This window comes from Nomascus leucogenys, chromosome 8 (assembly GCF_006542625.1).
Source record: "Nomascus leucogenys isolate Asia chromosome 8, Asia_NLE_v1, whole genome shotgun sequence".
Classification (NCBI taxonomy): Eukaryota; Metazoa; Chordata; class Mammalia; order Primates; family Hylobatidae; genus Nomascus; species Nomascus leucogenys.
Genome location: NC_044388.1, coordinates 59,287,974 through 59,303,303, shown reverse-complemented (window position 1 = coordinate 59,303,303; position 15,330 = coordinate 59,287,974). Strand labels below are relative to the sequence as shown.

The 15,330-nt window shown below is 40.5% G+C and overlaps 1 protein-coding gene across 2 annotated transcripts in view; it reads right to left on the bottom strand.

The window, feature by feature from the left end:
• Positions 1 to 13,658, bottom strand: part of SYCP2L (synaptonemal complex protein 2 like) — a 106,446-nt gene extending 92,788 nt beyond the window's left edge. The window contains exons 1-6 of one of the 2 annotated variants that reach the window (XM_030817288.1): positions 13,183 to 13,658; positions 8,744 to 8,812; positions 6,330 to 6,467; positions 6,126 to 6,249; positions 2,203 to 2,303; positions 1,471 to 1,495 (exon numbers count right to left, since the gene is read on the bottom strand). In XM_030817288.1, coding sequence (XP_030673148.1) covers positions 1,471 to 1,495; positions 2,203 to 2,303; positions 6,126 to 6,249; positions 6,330 to 6,467; positions 8,744 to 8,812; positions 13,183 to 13,191 — 466 coding nt within the window. In that variant the 5' untranslated portion in view covers positions 13,192 to 13,658. Of the gene's footprint in view, positions 1 to 1,470; positions 1,496 to 2,162; positions 2,658 to 6,125; positions 6,250 to 6,329; positions 6,468 to 8,743; positions 8,813 to 13,182 lie in introns of those variants that run through there. The other variant, XM_030817287.1, reaches the window with a different exon arrangement.
• Between the last annotated feature and the right edge of the window lie 1,672 nt (positions 13,659 to 15,330).

Here is a 15,330-nt window from a genome sequence, read left to right as displayed (position 1 = left end):
CTCTGGCTCTCTGTCCACTTTGTAAGCACACAGCAAGAAGCCAGGTCTCTGCCCACCATGTAGGCACACAGCAAGAAGCCAGAAAGAGGCCATCACCAGAATGCAACCATGCTGGTACCCTAATCTCTTACTCCCAGCCTCCAGAGATAAATGTCTATTGGCTTAGCCTCCCAATTGATGGCATTTTGTTATGGCGGCCTAATTGGACTAACAGTCATCTAGAACAGTGTTTCCTCTACCAGGGGCAATGAAAGTCATTATAGCATTATGTGAATCCATAAATGCACCAAGCAATGACCGTAGAGTGAATATATAGCTCACATCTGCACCGTTTTTCAAATATGCAGTATATACATATTGTTGGGATTAATACAAAGCAAGTTTATTTCAAAATCTTACAAAAATCAAAGTAGTTTACCACTGTGCATTTTATCAACCAGGTTTAAAGACAGTAACTATCATTGTGACGATCATAAAACTTTGACTTGAAAATGTTTGGAACCACTGACTTGAATTATGAGGACCAACCAAGTCAACCAAGTTTTAAAGTCAACCAAGCACAGGGCATGCTTAAGCTTCTGGTACTGAATTTCCTCAACTACCAGATACCATCCATTGCAGAATGTAGTGTCAATTAATGACAGCCTTTCAGAAGAAAACTAAAAACATGTAACATAGAAAAATGACCTATCAAGATGGCTCCAATTTCCAAAATGTTTAAATATTTAAGTGCATCTTTGAATCCATGGTATCATAATTCAAATGTCAAATTACTTTTTTTTGAGACAGGATCTCACTGTCACCCAGGCTGGAGTGGAGTGGCACGATCATGACCCACTGCAGCCTCAAACCCTGGGGCTCAAGTGATCTTCCCACCTCACCCTCCCAAGTAGCTGGGACTACAGGTGCACACCACCACACCCCAATAATTTTTAATTTCTTATACAGATGGGGGTCTCACTATGTTGCCCAGGCTAGTGTCGAACTTCTGGATGCAATCAATTCTCCCTCCTCACCCTCTGACAGTGCTGGGAATACAGGCGTGAGCCACCACACCCAGCATAATTACCTTTAATTTGAGCTAAATGGAACAAAATCAATCTATCCTCCAAAGTTTCTAAAATTTTACCTTTTACACTCTTGAAAGAGAAAGGCATCTGAATCAGCTCCAAGTTAAATCAGTAGTAGCTAAATTTTTGCATATGTGAATGACAAAAGTGACTTTCCATTACCTGAACAGAGCTAGCCATATGTCAGGAGCAGCGTAATAAAAATGTTTCTCAGACAAATACGAGACTTTTTTCTACAATGAAATGCATTTCCAAATGACACTATGATGACCAAAAGGTGGTCAATAAATCCAAATAAAAAGTTTAAACTCACTTTACTTTTACATATCACTTTTCTTTGTGCCAGAATATTCTATTAATGGAAAATTAATAGCCAATTAGTAGCCAATAATATACTCACCTTCACTACTACTCCTGGAAATAATCTAACAAAAAGAAAGAAAAAGTAAAGCTCGTATTATTTTAAAACAGCATGATAAACTATAACATGAATGTATTAGTGTTAACTTTCTCTAACAGGCAGGCATTGACTTTACAGAAGAAAAGTATTTTAGAGAAAGCCTATTTGGGCCTTAATCACTTCGTTAAAATGTGCATATCACTCTCAATCGGGTGACTAATATATTTGAATGATAATAAATCACCTCTCATTTTTAACATTGGTTATATATATTGTTTCTTACTATGTCACATATTAATAATATTCTAATAATAAAACATGAGAGTCTTTTGTTTTGAGACAGTTTCACTCTTGTTTCCCAGGCTGAAGTACAATCATGCGGTCTCAGCTCACTATAACCTCCGCCTCCCAGCTTCAAGCAATTCTCCTGCCTCAGCCTCCCAAATAGCTGAAATTACAGGCGCCCACCACCACACCCGGCAAATTTCTGTATTTTAGTAGAGATGGGTTTCACCATGTTGGCCAGGCTGGTCTCGAACTCCTGACCTCAGGTGATCCACTCACCTCAGCCTCCCAAAGTGCTGGGATTACAGGCGTGAGCCATCACGCCCAGCCATGTGAGTCTTTTAACTAAACTTACATATTATAGAAAACCATGTTTTATAAACAACTTGAAGATTCCTGCCAATTACCAATGGCATCTGCTCAGTGAAGCATCCATCCCATCCTTACCAACGCAGTGTCAAAGAAATCTTCTATAACACAAATCAGCGATGTGTCTGAGGCTAGGCCTTCCGAGGTCAGAATTCCTGTTGTTCTTTCAAACCAGGAAACTAGGTACACAGGAGAACACTAATGTAACTACATAAGACTAAATGCTGCCTATTCAATAAAATTTCACAAGACAATTTTCTCATTACAACAAAATAATCTTAAAGATCTTTTCCCATGCCATTCCATTTCAATGAGGCCTGGCTCTGAGGCCTCCCACCAGAACACTTCAGGATGGTGCCATACTACTACAAAGCTGTCATAAGTAAGCTCTCAGATATCAGCACAAAATAGAGTCCCAGCCAGGATCCGTGTCAGAAATTCATATAAAGGGACTAGTGAGGAACATTTAAGAGATAAATGAGGCCAGGTGCAGTGGCTCATGCCTGTAATCCCAGCACTTTGGGAGGCCGAGACCGGTGGATCACTTGAGGCCAGGAGTTCAAGACCAGCCTGGGAAAGATGGTTAAACTTTGTCTCTACACAAAATATAAAAATTAGCTGGGTGTGGTGGTGCACACGTCTAGTCCCAGCTACTTGGGAAGCTGAGGTATGAGGATCACTTGACCCCAGAAGGTCAACACTTTAGCAAGTGCTGTGATCACACCACTACACTCTAGCCTGGGCGACAGAGCGAGACCTCACCTCCAAAAAAAAAAAAGAGAGAGAGAGATAAGTGAACCTCCCCAGCACAGGGGGAAAAAAAATCTTGCCACCTGAGAATCTGCTGAAAACAAACTATCAAAGAAGATATAGAATTTGGAAAGTTCTCAGAAGTATTCTTGGTTGTAGTAAATATGCCTCAGGCCTAGGTATCTTTCTTTTGTTAAAAAGCTTCCAGCTAATGAGAATTTTTCCCTATAGGAATACATACCCAATTTCATATTAAACTGCTGGGATTGGAATGATTTAAAATAAACTTCTGCAACCTTTCCTCCCCCACCCCAGAATATATAGTATTTCCTCAATAAAGCAAAAGCCATCTTATTTTTCCCATGATTTTAACTGAGACTGGTCACTCTTAGAAAAAAAAAAAATAAGAAAAACCCCACATGCATAGTTAGAAATTATCAGCTGAACATGACATCAGTCACATGAGTTTCTGACGAACAACTCTTGCAGGAGTCAGGCCTTCAAAACTCTGTACACTTTGGGCCAAGAACCTGAGACACCCCAGCTGAGGATAAATAAACCAGTTTTCAACCTTGGCTGTACATTAGGAAAACCTGGGGAGTTAGGAAACATCCCCCACTGCCGAAGCCTGGGACCTATCCCAGAACCAGTAATCAGAATCACTGGGGATACACCCCCACCTGAGTTTTCTATTTTAGGTTTAAGAATGTTTGTGAGAGCTCTCCAGGTGACTGTAATGTACAGCAAGGTTTGGAAGCCATTACTATCTTCCAAGTAAGGTTTCTTTTGTCTCTGTAAATCAGACAAATACTTATACTAGATTGAATCATCCACCTGCTGAAGAAAGCTTTGCTCCAATAGCACAAGAGAAGAAATGTCCCTCTACACAGCAGAACTCACTGCTAAGGCTATATTTTCTCCCTCCCTATGTTCATACTCAAAATTCTATGCTTTTTAAATACATTTTTGTCACCACTTCATCTATCCCTCCAAAGCCTATCACACTCCCAGCACCCTCCCAAATACGCTGGTTGAGGAGATACAGAAGTGGCAGAAAGGCTGCACTATCTGATCAATACTTGGGAACAGGAAGTTCTCACTGAACCCATTTATGTGCCCTGCTCACACACTGTCTAACAGACATCCCAGCTCTCCCCACAGTTGTATCACTACCAGAAGCCAGACACAACAGCCATGACTTACTAGGAATATGGTATCAGACAAGTTGCTTAATCCTCCTGGATTTTACGGTACAGGACTAAAGATGTTCCTTTCTGTAGGGCTTGTTTTCTTTTGTTTTTGAGACAGGGTCTCACTCTGTCACCCAGACTGGAGTGCAGTGACATCGTCTTGGCTCACCACAACCTCCAGCTTAAGCAATTCTCCTGCCTCAGCTTCCCAAGTAGCTGGGATTACAGGCATGCGCCACCACTGCCCAGCTAATTTTTGTATTTTTAATAGAGACAGGGTTTCACCATGTTGGCAAGGCTGGTCTTGAACCCCTGACCTCAGGTGATCTGCCCACCTCAACCTCCCAAAGTGCTGGGACTACAGGCATGAGCCACTGTGCCAGGAATTCTTATTCTACGGAGTAGAAGAACTTCCAAGCACACTTTGTGTTCAGTCTGCAAACACAATTGTCTTTAGAAGTATAGAGTTGGCCAGGCGTGGTAGCTCAGGCCTGTAATCCCAGCACTTTGGGAGGCTGAGGCAGGTGAATCATCTGACGTTGGGAGTTTGAGATGTGGAATATGATGAGGTTTCTCTTCAAATAATCTGATCAATCTTTTATTCTCTAATTCATAGTAAACCCCCCCCTTTTTTTCTCCTTCTTTCTTTTTGCCTTTGTTAGATGCCCAGGCACGCCACAATACCAAGCGTTATCAGTATCAGCTCACATTCCTTTCCTTATTTGAAAAGAGGACTAACTTTCTAGCTCATTACAGACACTCCTTCCCCTTCCTCTCCACTTTCTTTTACGTGCCCACCCTATCTAAAAAAAAAAAAAAAAAAAAAAGCAAATGTTTAGCCAACCGGAATTAGTTTAGATTGTACGACCCGACCCCGGCCAATGGGGAAAGGGTACAGGGGCAGGACTTGCGTCAGAAATAAAGGCTCTCGTGCCCCTTTGTTCAGGTGTGCTCTCATGGCAACTGGCCAAGGAGGCACCCCTCTGCGCAGAAGAATTCCTATTCATACCCCAAAAGGTCAGCTTAGGGTTCCAAGGTACACTTAGGACATCTCTGCTTCATTTCCTTTGAGATTTTTACCTCCTTTCCTCTGCTTCCTGTTATCTGCATAAGTTAGTGTATCAGCAGGTCAAGTGGGGTTACATGCAAAATGAAATGTATATGGTTTGCATAAGCACAGTCTTTAATTCCCCCTGCAAACACTTTTAAAGTCCCTGAGAGGAGTCTGGGAAAGCCTGGAGTTTGCTTTCTCTCCTGAGGGGGTAGCTTCATAATTAGACGCATTTTAGAGTAACAAAGGGCAAAGACAGATCTTGGCCCAATCTGGCCTTAATAAACTTCTGGTACTAGAGCTCAAGGGGTAAATCAAAGACATTATTAGTAGCCAGATGATCCTTCCACCCTACTTCTTCCCCACATCTCCTCACAAATAAACAAATTTGTCTCTGGGCTGCAAAAACCTCACCATTAAAAGAGGGGAACTGCAGCAAGAGATGCTGCAGATTCTGCTTTATTTCCTGATGCCGTTATAAAGGCACTCACTGTGTTATCTCTTGGTTATTATTTTTAGAAGAATAAAAGTTGATAATTTGGGTAACTTTGAATAAGCAAAAATGTTTTTGCTATTTGTTTTTTCAGATTCATCCAAGGTTTAGAAAATGGGAAAAGTGAGGTGTTACAAGGGCAAAGTTTTTGATGATCATTTTTCTAGGTCTAATCTTGTTAATAAAGTCTATTAAAATAGTTCTAGAGCCTACTCCTACTCATTCCCCCCCCAAATTCACTATAATAATTTAAAATAATAATTACTGCATAGGCTCATCAAGGGGAGTGGTTGTGTCTGACTCGATCCTGTGCACTCCCAAAGTGCCTTGCATAGCAGGTACATCAGGAAATGTATGTCGAATTTAATTTTTGGTTAGATATAAGCAATAAGAATGGATATCAATTTCTTTTCAAACTGGATTTCAAAGGAACAGAAAACACCAAAATTAACTAGACAACTAAATCTACCTAAGTTCTCTAAGTTACCCAAAGCCATATAAAATTAAAATAGGACACTTATCTTTGGGATCAGTCCCTGCCGAATTAGCAAAGGTTCATCTTCTTTCAGCCCATCTATGAAGAATCGCTGAATACATTTCAGCAACAGTGACACAGACTGAAATTCATTTTTATCTAGTTCCTAGGTATAAACCACACTAAGTTAAAACACTTTTAAATAATTATACATTCATATTTTGGTCACAAAGCAAACCAACTTGCCTTATTTATTGATCTGTCAAGACGGTATAATAGAAGACGATTATATTTTTGAGGAAAGTGGCTCCCTTTCTGTTCAAAGTATTCTTTTATTTTCTGAAATCCTTTATCATGGAATGCATCCGTAATAAGTGATTGAAGCTGGAAAGATGATAGTTTGCAAATTACTTTTTCCCCAAGAACATTTATTTTATAGTAATATTTCTAACTGATACCATTATCAATAAGAATTCAGTGTGAAATAATATAGGGTAAATATAGAATGGAGATCTCTATCTTGAATAGTAAACAATCATTTCACAAAAGATTAATGTTTCTGTTGGCTTAAGACAAGAGTTCCCAAAATGCTGTTCCGAGACCACCAGCAGCGTTGGCATCACCTGGGGACTTCTTAGCACTCAGACTCAGGGCAGAGCCTTTCACGTGATTCTCATGCATGCGAAAGTCTGGGAACCACTGACCCGACGAAAACAATACTTGAGTTTCAGATATCATTAGGTGAAGAGCCTCAGCAATGTTGGGAATTCTAAAACACTAAAAATTTCAAGCCTATGATCACTCACTAAGTGACATAAATGATCATAATAGAAGGAAGAAAAATAATACTAATAATTATAGATAAGTATGCAAATTGACCATAATGAATGAAATTCATCTTTTCTGCCAGCACATTAGCTAAGACATGCTTCTACATACATATACTTGAAGGGCCAGGCACAGTGGCGCACGCCTGTAATCTCAGCACTTTGGGAGGCCAAGGCAGGCAAATCACCTGAGGTCAGGAGTTCGAGACCAGCCTGACCAACATGGAGCAACCCCATCTCTACTAAAAATACAAAATTAGCCAGATGTGGTGGCGTATGCCTGTAATCCCAGCTACTTGGGAGGCTGAGGCAGGAGAATCGCTTGAACCTGGGACAGAGGTTGCAGTGAGTCGAGATCATGCCATTGCACTCCAGCCTGTGCAACAAGAGCAAAACTCTGCCTCAAAAAAAAAAAAAAAAAAAATATATATATATATATATACTTGAATAACAGACATTTCCTTAAACATTTAAACTATAAAAGATAAGATTTTTTTATCTTTAAAAAAATCCTACAGGTTAAATTATAATATACAATACTATTTTAATAAGGAAGCAATTGACTAGATACAGCCCAAAATTCCACTTATTCTTAGTACTGAATTAAAAGGGAAAACAGCATTTAAAATTATTCCATTTAAACAGAATGTTTTCTTTTTTAAGTTAACTTTTTTGTGCCAAGTGTGTTAAGTGTTCTGCAGATGTTATTATTTAATCCTCACCACGGTCCTGAGAGGTTGAGTTCTTTATCTCAGGATAGAAGTAGCAAGGATAGGAAAGGTTACAAACTTATGTGAGATCGCTCAGCTGAAATTCACTCCCTTTTACCTGCTTAAAACTCTGCCGTTGCCAGGTGCAGGGCTCACGCCTGTAATCCCAGCACTTTAGGAGGCCAAGGCAAGAGGATCGCTTAAGCCCAGAAGTTTGACATCAGCCTGGGCAATATATTGAGACCCAGTCTCTACAAAAAATGAAAAACTAGCCAGGTGTGGTGGTTCATGCCTGTAGTCACAGCTACTCAGAAGGCTGAGGCAGGAGGATCACGTGAGCCCAGGAGGTCAAGGCTGCAGTGAGCCATGATTGTACTACTGCACTCCAGCTGGGGTGACAGAGTGAGATCCCGTTAAAACAAAACAAAACTTTGCCATGGCTTCCTCTGCATTCAAAATAAATCCAAGTCCTTTGCTTTAGTCTGCAGAACGTGGCATGATCTGATCTCTGACAGTCTGACTTCCCTGCTAATGAATTCTAGGATAAGTCAAGCTCTTCCTTGCCTCAGGGCCTTTGAACTGGCTGTTCTAGGCCTGGGCAACTTCACCCCACCACTTTCCACATGGCTGGCTCCACTCAGATCACAGCTTAAGCATCACTTTTTCAGGTAGATCTTCCAGGACCACCTTATCTTAAGTAGAACAGGTGCCTCCTCAACACTCCCAATTATTCCCCGTCTCATTACCCTGTTCTTTTTCTTCCTGCTTTCTTTGGCTGTCTGCCAGTCCATAAGCTCCATAAAGGTAGAAGTTGTTTCTAGTTTGTTCAGTATTATCTATCTACATTTAGAATAGCACAGGGCACAAGATAGTTTAGGATATTGGTAAGATAGCTAACGGTTAATTGACTAGATACAGTAATAAATTGGACGTGAGAGATTAGGGAAGGAGAAGAAATAAAGATTTCTCTGCTTCTGATTTGAGCAACTGGAGGAACAAGTTTGCTAATGACCCAGGGAACACAGAACTAGAAAGAATACATACACTCATACACACACACGCGCACACACACACACACACACACACACACACACAGAGATTATAAAAGAAACTTGATCTTTACCCAGAAAGCATCATCCTGGGCCTTCCCAGTCCTATCTTCCTTAATAGGCTGCGAAGGATCTTTGTTTTTCTGTGTGGAATAAAAATATGTTTTTAAAACAATTTTTATTTCAAAGAAATGCATTTCAAGTTTTAAACATAAAGCAAAAAAAAAAAAATTAAAGGTTTGTATTGTTTTCCTGAACAGAAATTTTTGTTTGCTCATATTATAGGTCTAAGTAAAATTGTACTTAGAAAAAAAAAACTTTATCCAACCTTCTTTAGCATGGTCTAAGACAAATACAATACAAACTATCAGAAGCAGCAAAGCAAACATCATTTGAATAAATAATCATACAAAATAAACAAACTCTATAATGATAATTATAAAGTAGAAGTAAAAGGCTTTGAACTAATAAACAATTTTCAGAATGAGAGCTTGTAAAATAAAGTTAAATAAAAGTGTCTTGAAGGCATCATAGTACCTGACTTCAAAATATACTACAAAGTTATAAGAACAAAACAGCATGGTACTGGCATAAAAACAGACACATACATAGACTAATGGAACAGAATAGATAAACCCAAAATAAATCTACTTCTTTACAGCCAACTGATTTTTGACAAAGGTGTCAAGAACATTCATGGGGAAAAGACAATCTCTTTAATAACTGGTGCTGGGAAAACTGGATATTTATATGTGAAAGAATGAAACCAGATCCCATGTCTCACCATATACAAAAATCAACTCAAAATCAACTAAAAACCTACACTTAAGATCCCAAACTACTAGAAGAAAATATAGGGGAAACACTTTAGGACATTGGTCTGGGCAAAGATTTTATGGAGAAGACCTCAAAATCACAGGCAATGAAAGCAAAAATAGACAAATGAAATTATACAGACCAAAAAGCTTCTTACAGAAAGGGAAATAATAGAGTGAAGAGACAACCAGCAGAATGGGAGAATATATTTGCAAACTATGCATCCAACAAGCCATTAATATCCAGAATATACAGGGAACTCAAAACACCTCAACAGCAAAATAACCAATCCAATTAAAAATGGGTAAATAAGCTAAATAGACATCTCTCCAAAGAAGACATACAGGTATATGAAATGACATACAGGTATATGAATGACCAACAGGTATATGAAAAAATACTCAACATCACTAATCATTGGAAAATGCAAATCAAAACCAAAATGAGATATTATCTTACCCCAATTAGAATGGCCATTATCAAGACAAAAAACAACAAATGCTGGCAAGGATATGGAAAAAGAGGAACTCTTGTACACTGTTGGTAGGAATGTAAATTAGTATAGACAATATGGAAAACAGTATGGAGGTTCCTCAAAAAACTATCATAAATCCAGCAATCCCACTCCTGGAGATACATCCAAAAGAAAAGAAATCAGTATGTCAAAGGCATATCTGCACTCCCATGTTTACTGCAGCGCTATTCATAATAGCCAAGATAAGGAATCAACTTAAGTGTCCATCAGAGGATGAATGGATAAAGAAAATGTGGTATATTCACCCAGCGGAATACTTTTCAGCCAGAAAAAAGAACAAAATCCTGTCATTCATGGTAACATGCATAAGCCTGGAGGACATTATGCTAAGTGAAATAAGTGGGGCACAGACAGACACACTGCATGTTCTTGATCACATGTAGAGGCTAAAAAAGCTGATCTCAGCCGGGTGCGGTGGCTCATGCCTGTAATCTCAGCACTTTGGGTGGCCGAGGTGGGTGGATCACCTGAGGTCAGGAGTTGGAGACCAGCCTGGCCAACATGACAAAACCCTGTCTCTACTAAAAATACAAAATTATCCGGGCATGGTGGCGCATGCCTGTAATCCCAGCTACTGGGGAGGCTGAGGCAAGAGAATCGCTTGAACCCGGGAGGTAGAGGTTGCAATGAGCTAAGGTTGCACCATTGCACTCCAGCTGAGGAAGCAGGAGTGAAACTCCACCTCAAAAAACAAAACAAAAAAAGGCTGATCTCATAGCAGTAGGGAGAATAGTGGTCACTAGAAAAGGGGGAGTGAGATAGGCAGAGATTAGTTAATGGACACAAAATTACAGCTAGCTGGAAGGAGTGAGTTCTAGAGTAAGATAGTACTGCAGGGTGACTATAATGAACAACTTCTTGTATATTTTCAAATAGCTAAACGAGTAGATTTTGAACATTCCCAACACAAAGAAATAAATATTTGAGGTGATGGATATGCATAATTACCCTGATTTGATCATTACACATTGTATACACATATGGAAATATCACACTACGCCCAATTAACATGTGAAATTCTTATGTGTCAACATATGTGTCAATTAAAAATAAATGATAAAGGCAAAGAAAAAGAACCACTGTGTTAGTAGATAATTGAGTAGAGGCAAAAGTGAGATAGGAGGAACAGCTAAAGCTACGATTAAAATTGGATGTTAGGCGAGGCGCAGTGGCTCACGCCTGTAATCCCAGCACTTTGGGAGGCCGAGGTGGGCGTACCATGAGGTCAGGAGTTTGAGACCAGCCTGTCCAATATGGTGAAACCTGTCTCTACTAAAAAATACAAAAATTAGCTGGGCGCGGTGGTGCGTGCCTGTAGTCCCAGCTACTCGTAAGGCTGAGGAAGGAGAACCACTTGAACCTGGGAGGTGGAGGTTGCAGTGAGCTGAGATCGAGCCACCATGCTCCAGCCTGGGGGACAGAGAGACTCCATATCAAAAAAAAAAAAAAAAAAAGGGTGTTAATTCATAGCACAAACTGACATCAAATAAACACTATGCTACGTATCTATAATTTCTAAGTTTTGTCAACAAATTCTGAATTAGTGGGAAATACTTCCCATCCCAAAGAAAATATTCCCAGGAGCCTTTATGTTAAGCTTACCTCTTTTCTCCATAGACACGGCCCTATCTCTCTTTCAGTTCAATTCGTATGCAGAGATGCTCTGCGTATTTTTATTTCTACCTCCTTTCAACCTTCTCTGGCCTTGGTGGTCAGTACTCTGCAAATTCCAAAGAAATGCTTCCTGTTTCTGGAATTTCTGGAGCCACTCTAGTGCACAGAAAGGTATCCCCCTTCTGTGAAGGTCATGTGGCAGCTTTTGTGGGTAGGAACTTGACAGGAAAATCAGAAAGTGGGATGGTTTAGGCAGAAAAGATCGTTAGATTCTCTGAGCTTCAGTCTCCTCATTTAAAAAACATGATGATAGCCGGGCGCTGTGGCTCACACCTGTAATCCCAGCACTTTGGGAGGCCGAAGCGGGCAGATCATGAGGTCAAGAGATAGAGACCATCCTGGCCAACATGGTGAAACCCCGTCTCTACTAAAAATACAAAAATTACCCCAGCGTGGTGGTGCGTGCCTGTAGTCTCAGCTACTCGGGAGGCTGAGGTAGGAGAATCGCTTGAACCCGGGAGGCGGAGGTTTCAGTGAGCCAAGATCACGCCACTGCACTCCAGCCTGGGCGACAGAATGAGACTCCGTCTCAAAAAAAAAAAAAAAAAAAAAAGAAAAGAAAAAAGAAAAAAAACACCCAAGATGGTAACACTTACATGGAAGGATTGGAGTGAGGACTGACTGAGAGAATGTTTGTAATGTTCTTAGCATAGTTCCTGGCACATAAAAATGGCTCAGTGAACGGCAGCTTTCAATGTAAGAGGGATGGGGAGGGTGAGGAGGTTATGCTTAAGTGCTCTGAATTTAAGCGTAGTTTGATGTTAGAAAGGTTTGTGTCCCAAATCTGTTTCCCATGGCTGGGAAGATGGCGCCAGATGACAGATGGATTTTACGGAGAACAAGAGTGAGTTCCTGGATCTAGGCAAGCAGTTACCCCTGGCTATCAGAATCACCTGGGTTCCTCACTAACAAACTACCGGCCCACCGTAGACCAATTAAATCAGAATTTCTACCACCAGGAACCCAGGCAGAATAAGGTTAGAAACACGCCCCAAGTGGTTTTTGTTTGTTGTTTTTGGAGTCCCTGGGTGGGCTCAAACTCCATGTGTTTTTATTATTTATTGATAAGTAATAATTGTAGCTTTATCTTAGGGGCTGTCCTTTGTCGTTCGGTTAAATGAAGTCCCAGCACTTGGGGCTGCTTAACGCTACTGCACTTTCTACGCAGCAAGGTGGAACGAGGGCTGAAAAACAGGCTAGGAAAATACGCAAAGCAACTAGAAAAGAACTGTCTCATTGCTTTCCGAACACGAATTCTCCGGTTCCCCTTTCCCTGAGCGCTATTTAGCTAGAAATCCGAGGTTTCTATTCTGCCTCATCTCCCTGCAAGCTGCCAATACACTCCGAGCAAACCCAAGAAGGTGGCGGGGAACTGTGCCCAGCGCCCGGTCTCTGAGCGAACACCTCAGGGCGGCAGAGCCTGAGCCCCAGGGACCGTGCGCCCTCGGACTGTGGACAGAAGGTCCGGGCCCTCCGGGGGTCACTCACCGCTTGCATAACGAGGCTTCGGTCCTGAAGCAGCCCGCTGCTCAGCTTTGCTGCGCTCAGTGTGCCCTCTGCGGCTTCCCCAACAAAGACCCCCGCCCGCTGGGGGCGCTGCGGCAAGACCCCTGGTGGCGGACCGCTCTTCGAGTCGAGTCTTCTTCCGCAACTGTAATTGACGAATCCGCCCCCTGAAGTTTACTAGAGCTCTGTGTGTTGAGACTGAAGAAGCGCGTGCCAAGTAACTAGCGCACACAGGCCAAACCACCTGGGCGCACGCACACACCTGTTAAGAGAAAGCCAGCACTCAAAGGTTGTGAACTATGTCGTTTAAACGTTCCTTATTTGCAAAATTCCAAACAGACAGGCGTTCGCTTTGTGGTAGCTGTTCCAGCTTTTCGCCCCGCCTTAAAAAGCCAGAGGAGCGGCCGGGCGCGGTGGCTCGCGCCTGTAATCCCAGCACTTTGGGTGGCCGAGGCGGGTGGATCACTTGAGGTCGGGAGTTAAAGACCAGTCTGGTCAACATGGTGAAACCTTGTCTCTACTAAAAATACAAAAAATTAGCCGGGCGCGGTGGCATGTGCCTGTAATCCTAGCTGCTGGGGAGGCTGAGGCAGGAGAAATCACTTGAACCCGGGAGGCGGAGGTTGCAGTGAGCCAAGATCGCACCACTGCAGTCCAGCCTGGGGGACAGAGTGAGACTCCGTCTCAAAAAAAAAAAAAAAAAAAAAAAAGCCAGAGGAGCAGTTTTTGGTCCATTGATGTGTGTAGACAGAAGCCGAACCCTTTCCTACGGTAACCAGACTTGTACCGATACTATTAATACATTCCCGATTTCACACACACAAAAAGTGTGTTTGGTTGTTGTTTTTTAAGTACCGTGGTGGGGAGCAAGGGGAATTTTTTTTTTTTTAATCAAAGCAAATAGTTTTTTGTTTTTGTTTGTTTGTTTGCCTATTTCCTTTAACCTGACAAGTATGCGTACCAATGGCTAGGCTGATTCGGGTAGGTGGCCAGTTGTGTGAACACGGTGGCAAAATTAAATTGGACTGGAGTTTTCCACAAAAACAAAAAAAAGACCCCTCCAATCCAAACATTCTTTGTGTAAAAATCAACTTGTATTATAACTAGACCTGTGAGTATTTCATGTCATAATATGTACAGAAGATATTTGTCTACACCAAAGCAAAACATAACATAACCAGAACCCCTGTTAGCCCAGGACTTGCACACACTTCTAGTCCGTTCAAAACAATGTTTATGTCAAAGCCTGTCATATCCATTTTCTGGCAAGTATAATGTAAACATTCTTACATTAATTTACCTATTTTAATCTAAACCAAGGAAATTCAAACGCATGTTTTTTTCCTTTTCAATGAATGGACTTTTTAAATATTAAACTAGTAATCAAGACAGGAACAGCTGTGAGTATAAGCTATTGTGAGTCAATACAAATATAATACCAGGGCAAGAAAGAAATAAAGAACAATAAGAAGCAATAAACAAAATACTACAGTTTAAATGAATTTTAAGAGAATATTTTAAAAATAGAGTTTTCATAATATTAGATAGAAAACTTCATCATCTATTATTTTCAGGATTTTGGGGAAAAACATATCCTTCCAAAGTCTATGGTGCAATGCATTCAAATCTTTAAGAGAAATTAAAAATAACACAATAGGCAAAATACCTTTTATCTGTTTATTTATTTTTTTACTTTGATTAGCTTTTTTTACTCACATGTTTTGTCCGAATATAATTTATGGCAACTTGAAATGCATATTCTAATTCTTCTCAAACTAAATATAGTAGACGCTCTATGACATTTCTTTGGATACCAGAATCCCTTTAGAAATTAATTGATTTGCCTTTAACATAAAAAGTTTTATTTATTTATGTTTTTGACGGGTCAGGTCTCTCTAGGAACATTCCAAAAGCACAGAGACAAGAACTATTCTAGCACTGCAATAAGACCAAAAATTAATTTCTATGCATTTTCAGAGGTAACTTTAAATCACCATTTTAAAGTTATTTTTAGAACATTTGAAAGGATAAGTTATCTTAAACTACAACATTTAATGAAATAATATATTCAATAAAATGGATGATCAATAAATTTTCATTCGATTTCGGAAAACAAAACAACACGAAAAG